This window comes from Mobula birostris, chromosome 26 (assembly GCF_030028105.1).
Source record: "Mobula birostris isolate sMobBir1 chromosome 26, sMobBir1.hap1, whole genome shotgun sequence".
Taxonomy (NCBI): Eukaryota; Metazoa; Chordata; class Chondrichthyes; order Myliobatiformes; family Myliobatidae; genus Mobula; species Mobula birostris.
In genome coordinates, this window is record NC_092395.1 from 9,059,260 (window position 1) to 9,079,722 (window position 20,463).

The 20,463-nt window shown below is 40.3% G+C and overlaps 1 protein-coding gene across 4 annotated transcripts in view; it reads right to left on the reverse strand.

Moving 5' to 3' along the window:
- The window catches only part of LOC140188244 (casein kinase I), a 145,777-nt gene that overhangs the window by 20,936 nt on the left and 104,378 nt on the right, over nucleotides 1-20,463 (reverse strand). For 3 of the 4 annotated variants that reach the window (XM_072244335.1, XM_072244336.1, XM_072244337.1), the window contains 4 exons: nucleotides 18,762-18,996; nucleotides 9,667-9,752; nucleotides 3,974-4,058; nucleotides 436-584 (listed from right to left, as the gene is read on the reverse strand). In XM_072244335.1, coding sequence (XP_072100436.1) covers nucleotides 436-584; nucleotides 3,974-4,058; nucleotides 9,667-9,752; nucleotides 18,762-18,996 — 555 coding nt within the window. The remainder of the gene's footprint in view (nucleotides 1-435; nucleotides 585-3,973; nucleotides 4,059-9,666; nucleotides 9,753-18,761; nucleotides 18,997-20,463) is intronic. The other variant, XM_072244338.1, reaches the window with a different exon arrangement.

Below are 20,463 nucleotides of genomic sequence, written 5' to 3' on the forward strand. Positions count from 1 at the left end.
GGAAGGTAACAGTGAGTCAAATAACCATGTGTTACAGGTGGTGTACAGAACAGCATAACAAGTCGCACTTTGAAGTGGATGGGCTGCAGTAGCAGAAAACAACAAACATTCGGGAGGTACCTATTAGTGAGGTCACCGTGTACATTCAAACGCAAATCCATTCGCATGCTAAAATTCATCATCTCAACAAATAACAGGTGTTATTTTTAGTGACTTCCTACTCTGTACATCTTGGTTTCTTCCCATTTAAATAGTTGAGCCCCAAGTATACAGCTCAAATCAATTACGGATTGAAACTCGTGGTCATGATTTTCTTCTCCCCAAGGAACACCAACATTAAATGACTGGATTTTTCTTTGCTGCTTTTAAAAGATTCAGAGCACAAGAGATGGTTTAAAAATTTGATAGGCCATTCAAAATTTGTAATATACTTACTAATGGTTTGCCAACCCAATCATATTCATAATCAAACACAAAGCCATTCCTATCGAACAAGTCTGTGAAGAGTTTTCTCAGATATTCATAGTCTGGTTTTTCAAAAAAATCAAGTCTTCGTACATAGCGGAGGTACGTTGCCATTTCTTCTGTAAAAAAAGAGAACTTAAATCAAATTTTATACTTCAAAATATTTACAAATAACCTTAGTAATATGTACAAGTATTTGTTATGTATGCACAGAGCAAGAATGAAAACAGAGTAGGAAAATTAAATGTCCCCCCCACCCCCAAGTTACAGATACAGGAAGTAGTTTGTGAACCTTTTGCAGTTACCTGGTTTTCTGCATTAATTACTCAAAATATAGTCTGATCTTCATCTAAGTCACAATAACAAATACAATCTGCTTAAACTAATGACACACAAACTATTGGACTTTTGGAAAAGTATGTGAACCCTTGTCTTTAATAACCGGTAGAACCACCTTTAGCAGCAATAATCACCATCAAACATTTCCTGTAGCCGCTGATCAGACTTGCACAATGGCTAGAAGGAATTTTAGATCATTCCTCCATACAAAACTGTTTCAGTTCATCAATATTTCTGGGATATCTTGCGTGCACAGCACTCTTCAGGTCACGCCACAGCATCTCAATTGGGTTAATGTTCAGACTCTGACTTGGCCATTCCAAAACACAAATTTTCTTCCTTTTAAACCATTCTGTTGTTGATTTACTCTTGTGTTTCGGATCATTGTTTTATTGCGTCATCCAACTTCTATTACGCTTCAAGGTGACGGACCGCTACCCTGACATTCTCCTGTAAAATGTCTTGATACAATTTTGAATTTATCATTCTCTCAATGATTGCAAGTTGTCCAGGCCCTGAGGCAGCAAAGCAGCCCCAAACCATGATGCTCCTTCCATCACGCTTCACAGTTGGGATGAGGTTTTGGTGTTGGTGAGCAGTGCCCTTTTTCCTCCAAACATAGTGGTGGGCATTTCTGTCAAAAAGTTCAACTTTTATCTCATCTGTCCACGGAACATTGTCCCAGAAGTGTTGTGCAACATCCAGCTGGTCGTTGCAAACTTGAGATGTACAGCAAGGTTTTTTTTTTAGAGAGCAGTGGTTTCCTCTGTGGTGTCCTTCCATGAACGTCATTCTTGTTCAGTGTTTTTCTTATAGTGGACACATGAACAGAGACTTTAGCAAGTTCTAGAGATTTCTGCAGGTCTTTTGCTGTTACCCTTGGGTTCTTTCTCACCTCCTTCAGCATGCACATTATGTGTGATCTTTGCAGGACTTCCTTTCCTAGGGAGAGTTGTTTTTGTGTTATTAGTTTAGGCAGATTGTGTCTATTATTGTGACTTAGATGAAGATCAGGCCAGATTTTAAGAGTAATTAATGCAGAAAACCAGGTAATTGCAGAGGGACCACAAACCTTTTCTTGCAACTGTACGCTATTATCAGTGCACGCTGGGTAACTTACAGTGTGGAGCGACAATCCGAGCCTGCTGAGATGAAAACATGCACATTCAAAAGCTCGCCCCAGAAGAGAGTGCCACCTGCACATAACAGCCCCACTCGATTCAACTGCCATCAATCAGCTGCATGCACACTTGCCAATTCTCACAATCGATCCAATATCATTTAAGTATATGCAACAAATAGATCATACTGGCTCATGATGCATCTTAGATGCTTTTTATTTGTCCCTATGCACAATTATTTTAATACGTTAATTGTGAAGATGATGCATATGGATCCCTTTCGGTGCATGTCCTAATTCAGGAGTTAATATAACCAAGCCTTCCTGGATATAATTGCAACCCATTGTTTTCTTTTCAGATTCTTCAAAGCAGGCATTCAATTTGCATCTGAAGTTATACCCAACAGGATTTATGTTTCATGTTTAGTTAGAACTGAAACTGTAATGGGGAAAAAATATTTCTTAAGAAAATCGAACAGACCTGACAAAATGTGATCTTTACAATGTCGCATTGGTTCACAGTAATTACCTTCTGCTGACAGTCTGAATTTAACTGCCTAACCTTTGACCAATACCATTACTCTTTGCTGGTGGCGCAGTGGCATCCTCACCCAGAGGGTGCCAGAGGTTCTGGGCTCAAATCTGGCTGGCTCCCTGCAGGACTTTCACCTGGGCTGTGTTGAGCGTCAAGCTAGCAACTTGGTCTTGTAAAACAGGCAAAACGCTAAAGAAACGGCAAGGTTGCCACCTGATGTGTCAAAAAGGCAGGGGGAGGAACTTTACCTTTACCTTTTACCAATATCACTAAGCAAGAGGTCCACAGACCACAGGTTGGGAACCGCTGTTCTAGACAGACCACTCAGACATGTACAATTTGCTCACAGAGAGAGAACATGGATTTGTAATGGACAAAGTCAGTTTTAACCAACTTAGCTGGACCTCATTTTTGAGAATGTACCCTAGATAGTAGGAAATGGCATTTTTACATGAACTGTCTTTTAGGCTTTCAACATAATTCAAAATGAGAAATTGTTAGCAAAAATCAAAATATGCAATTGGAAACAATATACCAACTGAATTGGGAAATTTATTAGAAGGTGGATGTTAGAAAAAAGGGATAATAAATAAATACCCTATTTGGCAGGACGGTACCAATTGAGATATCTGGAGACTTTTCACTGCATAATAAACAGACAAGGGATTGCCCTGGCAAGTTATGTAGATGGGAACATAATCCAGAGAGGGACACAAGACAGACTTCAAAACTGTTTAATGTAATTTCCAAGTCACAAGTGTAAAGGAAAATTAAATAATTGTTACTTCAGATCTGATACAGCACAAAAAAACTCTAAGACAATGAATGCAATAATAAAAACATTAAATAATATATAAATACATAAGGAGTTTATATACATAGATTGATTGTAGATTATGTACATAAAGTGACGTTAGACACAAGAATGTTGTATATACATAAAGTGACTCTGACAGGAAATGATAAAGATGGTGGGAGGTGTGGAGGGGTGGGTTAGTGGGTAGAAGGGTTGATCAGCTTTACTGCTTGGGAAATTAAACGAACAAAGCTGTAACTGGTCATTCACTTTGTGACAATACCTTCCTGAAATGCTTCTGAGACCAAATCAAAACACAGGGGCTTACAAAAGTAAAGTAGATGCAGATGAAGTACAAATCATTTGTGATTTAACCGGAGTGGGCTATAAAGTTCCAGTGACCCCTACAATTGAATTATAAACATTTGAAAGATAGGAAACTGAAAATGTACTGTATCTACCATTGGGTGGATTGTAAAGTTGCCATGGGACTATATATAAAGAACTTTCTCATATAATCTCTTAGCCAAAATAAAATGGATTAAGCAGTCTTTATCTAATCATGTCTATAAGATTTTACTTTGCACAATATAACAACATCAGGACTCTAAAGTAGCTAATTGTCTGTGAATCACTGGGAGAGACACAGTAAAAAGTGCCATGTTAACATAAAGCTGCCTTCTGGTCAAATTAGATTCAAAGAAGAAAGGTTTCATACCTGGGAAATTGTCACACAAGACTTCAATTGGGGTAGCTCGTTTGGTGTCACCTATTTTCTGATATCTTTCTTTTAATGTGTCAGCCTATAACAGAGAAAAAAATAGGAGCACTAAATTAAAAAAAACAAAAACAATATGACACTTGACAAATACGTTATAATACACACGATTATATAAGGTTTCCTACGGCATGTTCCACAGAAATGTGCTAAAAGATTACCTGGGCTTTGTGATGGCTAAAGTGTAACTGAAATGAAAATGGAACTCATCGTTAAACAAGACTTTACTCATTGCAGATATGCAGAATATTAGATGCATCTTTATTTTCTTGTGTAATAGAAACATAGAAAACCTACAGCACAATACAGGCCTTTCAGCCCACAAAGCTGTGCCAAACATGTCTTAGGCTTACCCATAGCCCTCTGTTTATCTAAGCTCCATGTACCTATCCAGGAGTCTCTTAAAAGACCCTATCATTTCCGCCTCCACCACCATCGCCAGCAGCCCATTCCACGCACTCTTCACTCTCTGCGTAAAAAACTTACCCCTGACATCTCCTTTGTACCTACTTCCAAGCACCTTAAAACTGTGCCCTCATGCTAGCCACTTTAGCTCCGGGGAAAGGCCTCTGACTATCTACACGATCAATGCCCCTCATTATCTTGTACACCTCTACCTGGTCACCTCTCATCCTCTATCGCTCCAAGGAGAAAAGACTGTGTTCACTCAACTTATTCTCATAAGGCTGCTCCCCAATCCAGGCAACATCCTTGTAAATCTCCCTTCCTATGGTTTCCATGTCCTTCCTGTAGTGAGGTGACCAGAATGGAGCACAGTACTCCAAGCAGGGTCTGACCAGGGTCCTATGTAGCTGCAACATTACCTCTCGGCTCTTAAACTCAATCCCATGATTGATGAAGGCCAATGCATTGTATGCCTTCTTAACCACAGAGTCAACCTGCGTAGCAGCTTTGAGTGTCCTATGGACTCGGACCCCAAGATCCCTCTGATCCTCCACACTGCCAAGAGTCTTACCATTAATGCTATATCCTGCCATCATATTTAACCTACCAAAATGAACCACCTCAAACTTACCTGGGTTGAACTCCATCTGCCACTTCTCAGCCCAGTTTTGCATCTTATAAATGTCCCACTATAACCTCTGACAGCCCTCCACACTATCCACAACACCCCAAACCTTTGTGTCATCAGCAAATTTACTAACCCATCCCTCCACTTTCTCGTCCAGGTCATTTATAAAAATCACAGAGTAGGGGTCCCAGAACAGAACCCTGAGGCACACCACTGATCACCGACCTCCATGCAGAATAAGATCAGAGATTATTTTTGGTATTAAAGTGGGGGGGGGGGAGGAATATTACATATTTGCAAAGGTGAGCACTAAGTTGTGTAATATAAGTGCATTAGCTCCAAGGAGAGAGAATGAAATGAGGAGATTCACTCAATTCACTTCAGAAACCTGTGAGAAATGATAATTGGTCAGTGCCCAAAAAAAAGTGAAATTATTTTGGGCATAATTGCAGGTGCAGTAGGGAAAACAAACTCCTACTCACTCAACACAACTACAGAGAATGTCAAATTATCTTGTCTTTTAAGTACTGCTAAGGCTGAAATAATTTTCGACTGGGTTTTCTTGAAGAGTTTGATGGATAGTACGCTTGAAAGTCCGTATAGCACAGGGTGATAATACAGCCACGGACAATAGGGAATACCAAGATCAAGCACAAGTTTAATGTCATCTGATTGTATATTTTTACAACCGAATGAATCCCAATCCAGTCACTTGAACACACAAATGATGAGATCGAATCTCCAGTGCTACATTATTGAAGATGTCATTTTAAAGGACATTTTAAGCTAAAACTCCATCTGTCGCAGACCTGCAGAGAGTTGACAACTCAGCCAACTCCATCACAGGCACAACCCTCTCCATCAGAGGATGACTGAAGGTGGTATCCATCATTAAAGACCCTCATCATCGAAAAGGTGCCATCTTCTCATTACTACCACCAGGAAGGAGGAATAGGAACTGAAAATGCACACTCAACATTTCAGGAACACCTTCCCCTCTGCCGTCAGATTTCTGAACTGACTATGAACACTACCTCTTTACTTCGCTCTCTTTTTGCATTGAGTTTTAAAAAATATTTCTTACTGTAACTTACAGCATATTTTAGGTATTACAGCGCACTGTTGCTGTACAAATTTTACAGTACATGCCAGTAATAATAAACCTGATCCTGTTTTTTTTTACAAATGGAAAAGAATATTCCCATTTTGAGCAGTTTGTAGAAAACATATCTCTGTCCTGACCAATATATTTTTCATTTAAACCTCATCACTAATGACAAGTTGTGGTTATTCTGATCTTGGTAACTGCAGTTTGTGTTTAACCTAGTGGCTGCAATTCCAACAATGTATAAATGAATAAAAAGTAATTCAGTTACATAAAGTGCTTTGGGATACTCTGAAATGAAGGTGAAAGAGCTGCACAAATATGAGTACTGGATTCATTGAGTAAAAACGAGGAAGAAAGAGCAAGGAAGGGGTGTAATCAGGACAAACATACAACCTCTACACAATCACACTACAGTAACAGTTGCCTTATTAAACTAATGAATACAGCTCTTTTCCTTTCCTGTAGCTGAGATTTCAGAACTAGAGGGCAAATTACTGTAATGACTCCCAAGTGGCTATAATAACAATTTTAAACTCAATTGACAAACAAGAGAAAATGTGCAGATGCTGGAAATCCAAGCCACACACACAAAATGCTGGAGGAACTCGGCAGGCCAGGAGAAAAAAAGCTGAGGAGTGGATTTAAAAGGTGGAGGAGGGGAGAGAGAGAGAGAGAGAGAAACACTGGGTGACAGGTAGAACCTGAAGGGGGAGGGGTGGAGTAAAGAGCTGGGAAGCTGATTGGTGAAAGAAACACAGGGCTGGAGAAGGGGGCTCCTGCTGAGTTCCTCCAGCATTTTGTGTGTGTTGCTTGGACTGAATAGATAATGGAACAAGTGGATTGCCAGTTAAATTGGCCGCAATCTCACACCCACCTTACTTCATCCTGCCTTTCCCAACCAGGTGGCTTCATCTATCACCTTCTAACTTGTACTCCTTATCCTCTTTATCCCCACTCCCATCTCCTTTTCCTGGCTTCTTCCACCTTTCTTTCCAGTCCTGATGACGGGTCTGATTGTTTATTCATTTCCATGGATGGGGCCTGATCTGCTGAGCTCCTCCAGCATTTTGCGTGTGTTGCTTCCTGATACTGATGATTTACCGTATTTAAAAATACTAAAGATTAAACACTATGCAAGCATTCTACTGCAATCTTTGAAAATTCAGAGCATCAGCCATAAGCAACTTCAAAGCTTTTCTCATAGCTACAGCATTTGTGTGGTTGGTCCAGTTAAACTACTGGCAAACAGAAACCCCTCAGAACCTTCACGAGAGGCCGGTAATGCTTGGAATTTAGAATCTCAGGTAGGTATGTTCTTTTATGCAGGAGAATGCCTTACAACTATGCTGCAGAAATGTTACTTGCCACTTGGGGCCAAATTGCACAAAGGCTTTGTCACATGGTATTGAATGAGTAGGACAGGGGACCTTAGTTGATAGGAGCAGGAATTACTCATGTACAAAGACGACATGGGCAATCTCATGAGGCAGAAAATGTGATAATAATAATTAAGTACAGCTGCAATAATCATATATAACAAAATTAACAAATTCATTATAGACTGTACCTTCAAAAATAGTTAAATTCAAAAACACAAAACTGACAACGTAGGTGCCATTAATTATTCAAGTAGTTCCAGGATATTATTCATACTTTGAAAATAAATTGTTCACTAGCCTGCTCGGTAGAATCTTATAAATAGCGATTTAGCAATATGTAAATCAGATTGAAGGATTTATAACTCATTTTGGCAGAATCAATCATTCAATACAAAAAAGACAATAATTTAATGCAAAGGCTAATAGGATCAGAGAAAAACAGAATTGACATTAGCTTACCCAGTGAAATAATAGCTGCACTCAGTGGCCACTTTATTAAGCACACCTGTTCACTGGCTCGTTAATGCAAATATCTAATCAGCCAATCATGCAACAGCACCTCAATACATCAAAGCATGCAGACATGGTTAAGAGGTTCAGTTGTTCAGAAAAAAAACATCAGAATGGGGAAGAAATATGATCTAAGTGTCTTTGACCATGGAATGATTGTTGGTGATAAATGGGATGGTTTGGGTATCTTAGAGACTGCTGATCTCCTGGTATTTTCACACACAATAGTCTCTAGAGTTTACAAAGAATGATGTGAAAAACAAAAACATCCAATGAGTGGCAATTCTGTGGGTCCAAACACCTTGTTAAAGAGAGAGATTAGAGTATGGCCAGACTGGTTCAAGCTGACAGGAAGGTAACAGTAGCTGAAGTAATCATGCATTACATTGGGGGTGGGCAGAAGAGCAATTCTGAATGCACAGCATGTCAAACCTTGAAATGGATGGGCTCCAGCAGCAGAAGAGTTATTTATTTATTTAGAAATGCAGTGTGGACCAGGCCCTCCCAGCCCAATGAGCCACGGGCTGAGACTCCGCCTGAGGCATCAACTGTACTCTTTTCCATAGGTGCTGCCTGGCCTGCTGAGTTCCTCCAGCATTTAGTGTGTGTTACTTGGATTTCCAGCATCTGCAGATTTCTTTGCGTTTGTGAATGAACTGCGCTACTCAGCAATTCACCATCTTTAAGCACAGGATAATTTATAATGACCAATTAATCTACTAAACAGGGTTCTACTCTTGTACCTAACAAAATGGCCAGTGAGTATATATTTAATGCTAGATTTTAAAGTTCAAAATTACAAAGTCTAATTCACACAATAAAACAAATGAACTGTGACAAAAAAGCAAGATAATACAATTTTATTAGAGTAAATAGAATCCAGTTTTATTCTTGGAACTACCCCAGAGTGAGGCTTCCTTCTAGATTGCTACTGCTAGGGGATACCAGGAAGTAAAAGTAATGTGATGGCAACTTAAAAAGATCATGGGATGAAAAGAAATGTGAAAAATTGAGTATTCTTTAAAACTTCTCATCACTATTTAATATTTTCCAATGGAGGTTGAATGCCTGATAGCTTACTGATATTTCAAATGTCCCCTTTATTATTCTATTACAATGATTGGGTGGCAGGGTGGAGGCAGGGCTCCATCATATGAGGTGTACGATGCTCCTTCCCTCTGCTAGCCGGCAGGTCACCCTTGGGCAAGGTGTAGCACCTACTTCAGCCCCTGATCATGGTCACATGAAGCCACGGGAGCTGGTGGTAGATTGTCGTATGAGCAGCTGGTGTATATCACAAGTCCTGGTTATGCAATCCACTGATGTCAGGCACACAATCTTTGAAGTGTAATGATAATGACTGAGGACACGCTAGACACTGCCTAGAAGGCGGTAACGAAAAACCACTTCTGTAGAAAAATTTAGCTAGAACAATCATGATCATGAGACCATGATCTCCTACATCATATGATATGGCACAAAATGATGATGATTACAACAATATCATAAAGAAAGTGGGTTTAACAAAATCCAGTATAGAAATAATGCAAAGATGATCAAGAATCATGGAAGCCACAATCTGCTATGATGGAGTATTGCTCACCTTTAGACCTTGCCAAGGTAAACTACCACGCAGGAAGTACATAAACATGTGACCTAGTGCTTCAAGGTCATCTCTTCGACTTTGTTCTGTAAAGAAAATAGTACATTTACTTAATTTGATGTAATTCAATTACTTCAATAAAGTTTGCTTCTATATTGGCAAATTATTGAATTGTTGGAACTTGGTCACTTTAGCAGTTGTTGCATTTTTTGCACATTACCTAATTTTTTTTTTGGATGGGATTAGGAGAAAATAAAGAGGGTAACCAGATACAAGTTTTCAGCAAAGTTTCACTTATTGAAGTATAAGGAATTTGAGCATAAAAATGCTCAATCTGTTGTGTGCAAAGGACAGTTTGCTCATTTGTGTTTTCCAACCAATAGTTTCCTTAAAGTTGTTATAGGTGGGGTGGTAATGTGGATAAACTCCCATTCCCTCCTAAATGCTCTCAATGTCGTGTGTCTCAAATAGCCTCTGACAACCATGTCCAGCTCCTGGCCTTCATGTGTGGCTTAGCTACTGAGCCCTACAGAACCGTTTCTGCTGACAGAAGAGGCAAAAGCCGGTTACTGGTGCCTTAAAAACCAGTCGCATCATGCAAATGGGGCTTATCAGCCATGGCTGGCAGTTCATCTTAGGAGAAGAAACAATCTCAAGTCAAGACACTTTTTATTGTCATTTCAACCATAACTGCTGGTACAGAACATAGAAAAATGAGACAATGTTTTCCAGGACCATGGTGCTACATGAAACAATACAAAAACTACACTGAACTATGTAAGAAAAAACACAAAAACGACACTAGACTACAGACCTATCCAGGGCTGCATAAAATGCACAAAACAGTGCAGGCACTACAATAAACAATAATAAATAAAAGACAGTAGGCACAGTAGAGGGTATAGTAGGTTGGGTGTCAAGCCAGGTTCTGGGTATTGAGGAGTCTGATGGCTGGGGGGAAGAAACTGTTACATAGTCTGGTCGTGAGAGCCCGAATGCTTCGGTGCCTTTTTCCAGATGGCAGGAGGGAGAAGAGTTTGTATGAGGGGTGCGTGGGGTCCTTCATAATGCTGTTTGCTTTACGGATGCAGTGTGTGGTGTAAATGTCTGTAATGGTGGGAAGAGAGACCCCGATGATCTTCTCAGCTGACCTCACTATCCACTGCAGGGTCTTGCGATCCGAGATGGTGCAATTTCCAAACCAGGCAGTGATGCAGCTGCTCAGGATGCTCTCAATATACCCTCTGTAGAATGTGGTGAGGATGGGTCTGATCTCAAACCCAAAGAAAAAATGCAGAGTTGCAGTCCCTAAGGCAGTCTGTCTGACTGACAACTCCTGCGATGCCTTTTGTGCTAAACTCTATTGGTCTCTGCCATTCCTTTGGATTCATCAGCTGTGTGGAGAGGAGGAACCTGCTACATTGGCAACAGCTTTCTTTCCAAGTTTGCAACATTTCAGAGAAATTTGGATAAGTGCACGGAGGGCTGTGGGAGTAGGTACAGTAACAGTTAATCAATGATTAAATGGGCCAAAGGGCCTGTTTCTATACTGTAGGCACCTTGGACTGTAACCATTCGGGTCTCTTTGGACATCAACAATTTAGTCTTACACCAAAAAAATACAGCTTTTCTATTTTCTCATCCAGAAAGGATGACCTTTCAAATTTCCACATTCCATTCCTCATTCCATATCTTTATCCATTCAGTTCATATCAAAGTTTCTGTGCGTTCCCAGCCAGGCTTGACTGCCAATCAGCTTTCTCATCACTAGCTTGAATATATTAAATATGATCCTCTCATCTATATCATTGATCTAGATTGTGAGTAGCCAAAGCCCCGTCACCAACCTTTACCACAACTGACTTTTCACAACCTCCCAAAGCAAAAATGACCCATTTGGTCCTATTCAACATTTTCTGTACACTAACCAATGCACAGTCCATAACAACCCATACATTAACCAACACCCATGCACAGATTTTGTTTCATCATCTTTTGTTTAAAATCTTGCTTAACAATCTCTTGTTATGGAAAGAAGCTACAAAAATTGAGAGTTCAAGATTCAACCACTTCTGTACCAGTTGTGAAACTTCTGCTAAAACGTAAACAGAAGGTACAGTTGCCAATGGCCAAACTTGTTTATAGAACTAAACATACTTTAAATTATAATTCTACAATAAACATTTATTTCAACTGACTCAAGACCACAAATCAGTTATGATGATCAATTAAATCAAAGTTAGTTGAGATTACTTCTGCATCATAGGTTGCAATTCTAGAAGCCACACCCTGCCCAATTTATGCTAATTACCTTTCTAAAGATTAAGAAAACATAATGACAATGAAATAATTTTGTAGACTTTCATTCCTAGAAAGCTACAAAGTATTCAAATCAACTAATACTATACTTTGAGGGAATCTGCTAAAATATTTTCTCACAATTTTCACAGGTGATTATGGATTAACATGTCACACTATGCAAAATGTTCTACAGAGGATGCAAGTATAAATTATTGACATCAGTGTGGGCACTGACAGTAAAAACCTCTCTTAAAAACTCCTATCTAGACTCCAAAGATGTAATATCTAAACTGAAGAGGGAGTTTAGCTCTGTGCTTTAGCTTAAGTGCATATTATTGGGTTGTGGGGTATCGTAAGAGGTGTTAGGTGTTCCTTTCCTCTGCTAGTCTGCGTGTCACCCTTGCAAGGCGTAGCACCTGCTTAGCCCCCCGATCAGGGTCACATGAATCCATAGGAGTAGGTTGTGGATGATCATATGAGCAGCTAGTGCATATCATAAGTCTTGGTTATCCGACCGCTGATGCCAGGCAGACAATCTCTGAAAAGTATTGATGATGGGTGGGGTCATCCATCTTGTAAAGACACTGCCCAGAAGACGACAATGGCAAACCACTTCTATAGAAAAATTTGCCAAGAACAATTATGGTCATGGAAAGACCACGATCGCCCATGTCATATGACATGGCACATAACAAATGAATGAACGAGCATATTATTGCAACTGGATCGATATATCAGTAGAACAAAAGATTTTACAGCGGCATTTTGTACCATTATCACCCAATCTCTATGATTGTGAATCATGGCTAGACGGCAAAGAAAGCAGGGCAAGTCATCCAGTTTCTGCCGCCCATCTTTTCTGGAACATTTTGTTTCTTTTTCCTGTTTGCACTTCAAATCTAACTATAGAACAAATCATAAATAATCCAATTAAGTCTGGTAGTAACTTTAACTGTTTGTATGGCAGACGTGTACCAATTGTCACTAAAAAGTGGGAAAATATGGAGACAAAAATTTTTGAGCTCTATTTAAAAAAATCGATTTATTGGTGAGGAAATTGTATCCCAAGTGCATTTAGGATTTAGTATTTAGGGTCAAGTGAAAGGTTTGACAGTCTTTTATTGTCTGGAGGTCTTGTAAGCATATCTTTTTTTAAATGTTCTCAAAGTTCAGCTAACTGAATTTTTAGCTCAAGACCTTTAGTTCATGGTGAAGGGAGATGATGATAACAACAACAACATACCAGTCATAATAAAATTAAGCTCATTGCCAGGAGTGGAAATACTATAGAAGGGCTTTCAAAAACAATGTTAAAACAAACAATGGAGAACTGAGAATATAGTATTGATCCTGCAGAACACAGACCAGCAAACAGTCAATTCAAAAATATGAGGTGCAAAGGGACTTAGCAGTCCTTGTGCAGGATTCCCTACAGGTTAATTTGCAGGTTGAGTTTGTGATGAGGAAGTCAAATGCGATGTAAGCATTCACTTCAAGAGGACCAGAAAGCAAGGATGTAATGTTGAGGCTTTATGAAGCACAGGTGAGGCCTCACTTGGCGTATTTTGAGCAGTTTTGGGCCCTTATCTCAGAAAGGATACGTTGACACTGGAGAGGGTTCAAAGGAGGACCACGAAAATGATTCCAGGATTGAATGGCTTGTTGTGTGTTTCCTATGGTGGGAGAGTCGAAGACCAGAGGACACATATAAGATTATTAAGGGATTAGACACGCTAGAGGCAGGAAACATGTTCCCGATGTTGGGGGAGTCCAGAACCAGACGCTACAGTTTAAGAACAGGGGGTAGACTATTTAGAACTGAGTTGAGGAAAAACTTTTTCACACAGAGGGTTGTGGATCTGTGGAATGCTCTGCCTCAGAAGGCAGTGGAGGCCAATTCTCTGGATTCTTTCAAGAAAGAGTTAGATAGAGCTCTTAAAGATAGCGGAGTCAAGGGATATGGAGAGAAGGCAGGAAAAGGGTACTGACTGTGGATGATCAGCCATGATCACAGTGAATGGCGGTGCTGGCTCAAAGGGTCGAATGGCCTACTCCTGCACCTATTGTCTATTGACACAGCCTCAGGATAGAGGGGCATCCTTTTAGAATGGAGATGAGGAGGAATTTCTTTAGCCAGAGATGGTGAATCTGCAGAATTCTTTGTCACAGGCAGTTGTGGAGGCCAAGACTTTATGTATATTTAAGGCAGAGATTGATAGATTCTTGACTGGTCAGGACATGAAGGGATACAGGGAAAAAGGCAGGAGATTGGGGCTGAGAGTAAAAATGGATCAGCCATGATGAAACGGCGGAGCAGAATTGATGGGCCAAATGGCCTAATTCTCCATCTATATCTTGTGTTTTTTTGTTAGAACAGTACAGCACAGCACAGGCCATTCAGTCCACAATGTTGTGCCAATCCTTTAAATTACTTCGAGATCAATCTAACAGTTCCCTCCCACATTGCCCTCAATCTTTCCTTCCTCCAAAAGTCTATCTAAGGGTTCCTTAAATGTTCCTAATGTATCTGCCTCTACTACCACCCCTGGCAGCGCATTCCACACAACTACAACTCTGCAAAAATCATGCCTGACACCCTCCTGATACTTTCCTTCCAACAGCTTAAAGTTGTAACTCTTTGTATTAGCCATTTCCACTTGGAAAAATCTCTGGCTGTACAATATCACACATCTCACCATCTTCTACATCTCTATCAAGTCACCTCTCATCATCCTCCTCTCCAAAGAGAAAAGCCCTCGTTTGCTTAACCTATCTTCATAGTACATGCTCTCGAATCTAGGTAGCATCCTGGTACATTGCCTCTGCACCCTCTCTAAAGCTTCTACATCCTTCCTGCAATGAGGTATCCAGAAATGAACAGACTGAACAACAAGTTATAACTTCTTATGCTATCTGATCAAGATGAGATGGAAGTATAGTAGCTGGGTCTCTGAACTGAAACAAATCATGATGAAAACTGCTTTTAAGATCAAGGTGACTTTTACCTGTTTAGCTTGCATAAATTAAACCGGGGTAACTTGGGGAATCAAAATCTGAAAATGACATGGGCAATCAGACAAGGGCCATTCACAGAGTCAGTGCTACACTTAACATGATATTTCCGCAGTATTACTTCATTCTTTGAAAATTTCCAATGAACTGTTTCTGGACTGGATAAAAACTTGTGTGGAAAATACAAATGTTTCTTCCAGTGAAAATGGGTGAACGCGGCTTAATTGATGTTGTTAAAAAGGTATGAGGTAGGTGCTGGCATGGTGCGGAGGGGTGGGGGAAGAAAGGAAGGCCAAAAGAGAAGATGATTTCAATTATAGTTAGCACGTTTCACAGTACAGGCGACCAGGGTTCAATTCCCGCCGCTGCATGTAAGGAGTTTGTACGTTCTCCTGTGACCGTGTGGGTTTCCTCCGGATGCTCCGGTTTCCTCCCACAGTCCAAAGGTGCACTGGTTGATAGGTTAACTGGTCGTTGTAAATTGTCCTGTGATTAGTCTGGGATTAAACTGGGGTATTGCTGGATGGCACGGCTTAAAGGACCAGAAGGGTCTGTTCCACATTGTATCTCAATTGATAAATAATTAGAATTAAGTCTCTAAATACAACGTAGCATAATCAACCAGATCAAGTGAGTGAACAAGGCAAAGTTATAGGGGTAGTGTTCATTACCCCGTTATACTATTCCATTCATGAAACAATGAATTGGAATACTCTGCTTGCAAGAAAACACATGATGATCAATTGACCTTTTCTTCCCTGGTAATGCAAGTAAATGCTAGTTAGGGATAAACACTACATGCCTGTCCAAAGAAAGATTTTAGTACAAATCAGACAATAAAATATACAAACACAAGAGAGTTCCTCCAGCATTTTGTGAGTGCTGAACAAAAATATGCAAACTAGGTGCCATTGTGGTCCGTCACAACAAAAAATGTGCGGTAGTTATTGTCATTCCCAAGGTCCAATTACCTCCTGTCTTTAAGATGTTACCAGAATATGTCTTGATGTCTCTATTCCAAGTGTAGTCAGCCACAACCAGGATAATAAAACATTGAGAGAAATGTTAACAAGCTTGATCTGGCTATCATTTAACCTTCAACACAATAATGAGAGTAATAAGATAGAAATCCATTATGTTCCTTCACAGGAAAAGCCCTCCCCACCACATCTACAAGGAGTGTTGCCATTAGAAAGCAGTGCCCATCATCAGGAACACAAGAGATTCTACAGATCCGCAGGAAATCAAGTGCAACACACACAAAATGCTGGCGGAACTCAACAGGTCAGACAGCATCCAACAGTCAACATTACGGACCAAAACCTTTCATCAGGGTCTCTACCATTCAGGTCACCCTCTCTTCTCACTGCTGCCGTCGTGAAGGAGGTACAAGAGACTTAGGACAGTAAAGAAGGTCCTCTATTTCTGGTGGTGTTCAGGGCTTCCTTCACTGTGTCAGTAAATTCCTTTCGGTTTTCACTACTGTCAGTCATGCAGGTTCCAGATGGAGACTCAGGATATCACCATACTCAGATGTCGAAGGGTTCTTCATTGCTGTTTCTGTAATAATTCTGTTTGACCAGTCAGGGTGTTAGCCCTGAGCTGAACCCCTGAACCTGGGGGACAGATGGACCACTCTTAGTCCGGCCTCTATCCTTTGACCTGTTTGCCATGGGTCACCCTACCAAGAGCCAAAGCATAAAGCTTGGACTTCAGTCAACAAAGCTCTCTAGGTCATTGAGGCACAGACAAACTTCCAAACCACAACAAGGTTATGGTCCTCTTGGAGGACCACCAGGTTCAGGAACATTTACTACCCTTCATCCATCAGCATTCTGAACCAGCATGGATAACTTCATTCACCTCAACACAACCCACAGAATCACTTTCAAGGACTCATGTTCTCAATTTTATTTACTTATTATTACTAGTCTTTTTTATTTGCAGTTCGTCTTCTTTTAAACGCTAGTTGTTTCTCAGTCTTTGTAGGGATAGAACACAGAATAGTACAGCACAGTACAGGCCCTTCGGCCCACAATGTTGTGCCGACCCTCAAACCCTGCCTCCCATATAAGCCCCCACCTTAGATTCCTCCATATACCTGTCCAGTAGTCTCTTAAACTTCACTAGTGTATCTGCCTCCACCACTGACTCAGGCAGTGCATTCCACGCACCAACCACTCTGAGTAAAAAACCTTCCTCTAATATCCCCCTTGAACTTCCCACCCCTTACCTTAAAGCCATGTCCTCTTGTATTGAGCAGTGGTACCCTGGGGAAGAGGCACTGGCTATCCACTCTATCTATTCCTCTTATTATCTTGTATACCTCTATCATGTCTCCTCTCATTCTCCTTCTCTCCAAAGAGTAAAGCCCTAGCTCCCTTAATCTCTCATCATAATGCATACTTTCTAAACCAGGCAGCATCCTGGTAAATCTCCTCTGTACCCTTTCCAATGCTTCCACATCCTTCCTATAGTGAGGTGACCAGAACTGGACACAATACTCCAAGTGTGGCCTAACCAGAGTTTTATAGAGCTGCATCATTACATCGCGACTCTTAAACTCTATCCCTCAACTTATGAAAGCTAACACCCCATAAGCTTTCTTAACTACCCTATCCACCTGTGAGGCAACTTTCAGGGATCTGTGGACACGTACCCCGAGATCCCTCTGCTCCTCCACACTACCAAGTATCCTGCCATTTACTTTGTACTCTGCCTTGGAGTTTGTCCTTCCAAAGTGTACCACCTCACACTTCTCCGGGTTGAACTCCATCTGCCACTTCTCAGCCCACTCCTGCATCCTATCAATGTCTCTCTGCAATCTTTGACAATCCTCTACACTATCTACAACACTACCAACCTTTGCGTCGTCTGCAAACTTGTGTACTTTTTCTTTGATTCTACTGCATTTCTTTGTTGTACTGTGAATACCCACAAGAAAATGAATCTCAGGTGACATATGGTAATAAATTTACTTTGAACTTTGAAATTAACAGCTGGAATCTGAGATGAGTTTCCGAACCAGAGACTGAGCTGGGGTAACTGGACCTGTTCAACAGCATACAAAAGAAAATAAATTTGATTTCAGGTCTGTGTTTCACCACAAGCTGCAAAAAGGAACTTTACCAAGGATTTGATTCTCAGTTCCTTTTTAAAAATTATTTTCATCTTCTATTTTTCTAGTACTAAATTTTAGAGTCTGGTGCAACCCTTTGTTACCATCAGACAAGTTAGCTGCAAACATTAATGTAGAATTAGCAAGAGTTCCGATGTAAGAGGGTGCGATAATAGCTAACAGATTTTGATTCTGAACTTACTTAAAAATATTTGAATCCATTAAACACACTTTAATTAGAATGCAACTGCCAAGTTGCTTAAAATAATCACCAGAACATACAAGAGAAGCACAGAAACAACTAATGATGTGAGTAATTTAAGTTCTGACAGTGCTAAGTAGGGCCTTCAGGACAAAATGTTGTTTCACTTGTAAACTTCATCACTTAAGCAGGCGCACAGAACAAAGCTCCTTCAAAAGAAAATATACAAAATGGTGGAGGAACTCAGCGATCAGATAGCATTTATGGAAAGGAATAAAGAGTTAATGTTTTGGGCCGAGACACTTATTCAGGATCTGAAGAGGCTTAGTCCGAAAAAGTGACTCTTTATTCCTTTCTGTAGATGCTGCCTGACCTGCTGAGTTCCTCCAGCATTCCAGCATCCACAGAATCTCACAATCAAAAATACACATCATCCTTCCAATCCCACCAGTAAGAAATTACCTTTGCCTAGATGTGTGTTAATGCTCATATATCGTGCTGTCCCAGTTAAACTCTTGTGCTCTCGGTAAGGGATGTGCTTTTTGGTCTCTGGGTCTATGTATTCTTTGGCGAGGCCAAAGTCTATAATGTGAATGGTATGTTGTCGCTTGCTCCCTGGTCGGCCCACTAAGAAATTCTCTGGTTTAACATCTCTGTATATCAAACTTTTGCTGTGTACAAATTCCATTCGTGTAATCTGAAAAGAGAAAATAACGATCTAGATTAATGTTGTTTCAAAATTACAGGTTTATTCAAAACTATCAATTTCAATTCCAACTATTCCATCATGACCTTAATCAGAATAGCATTGCAAATAAAAAATTCTCATCTTTTATTTTCTCACCACTCTCTTTTGAGAATTGGGACGTTTGTATTAACCTCGAATTCCTTCCCATTCTCAAGATTTCATTTCAGATGCAGAATAAACCTCCCACTAGCAGGTCCAACATTAAAGAACCATTCACTGAAACTTGATTAAGATTGTCCAATCTATTTTAGATTAGATCTTTCAACATAACAGATGGATTATTTTACTCGCTGAGTTAGACTGGAATATTGGCCTTCTAAGGTTAAACCCAATGTCTGAGCAACTGTGTTGTCCCATTTCCCACAATACATGTCAGAGTCACAGAGAGATACAACATGATAACAGGCCCTTTGGTTCATTGCGTCTGCATTAACCACCTCTTTAAGGAGAATGCCTTCTGAGCATAGGTTGAGCAAGCCAGGCCTTTTCTACTTGAAGCAAAGTAGGATTAGGGATGACTTCACAGAGGTGTACAAGACAATAAGTGGCACAGATCAAATGAACAGCCAAAGATTATTTCCCAGGGTAGAAATAGCTAATAAAAAGGGGTATAATTTTATGGGTGACTGGAAGCAAGTATTGGGGGGGGGGGGGGGAAGTGTCAGAAGTAAGTTTTTTATTTTTAAAAAGTGATGGGTGCATGGTACCCTGCTAGGGGTGGTGATAAACTCTTAGAGAGACAAATGGATTTAAAAAAAAATGGAGAGCTATGTAGAAGGGAGAGTTAGATTGATCTTAGAGTAGAATAGAGGAATGTCTCTTTAGAACAGAGATAAGGAGAAATTTCTTTAGCCAGAAGGTGGTAAATATGTGGAATTCATTGCCACAGATAGCTGTGGAGGCCGTCTTTGGGAATATTTAAAGCATAGGTTAATTGGCTCTTGATTCCTCAGGGCATCAAAGGTTACAGGTAGAAGGCAGGGAATAATGGCATAGAGAGGGATAATACGTCACTATTCTGCTCTTATGTCTTATGGTCTAATGATCCAAAGAGTTGGCACAACATTGTAGGCTAGAGTGCTGTGCTACAGTGTTCTATGAAACCTGAGTATTTGAGGCAAACAAACGCAGTCAGAGACAGAGTGTGCAAGTTCCACTCAGGTCAGGATCCAAGCCATGTCTCTGGTGCTGTGAAGCAGCAGTACCTCAAGCTGCACCACTGCGCCACCCAAGTTTAAACATGTCCCCACAGGCTACAGACTGGAGCCTGAAGTTGTTGGTCACATGTTCTCAGATGACACCACAGAGCAGTTTTGCCTAATTTACAGCTGTATCTGAAATAACATCAGATAATAATCTTCCTTCCAAAAGTTACCTTGTTTAAAATCACATTAGCTGCTAGAATTCCATCACCCA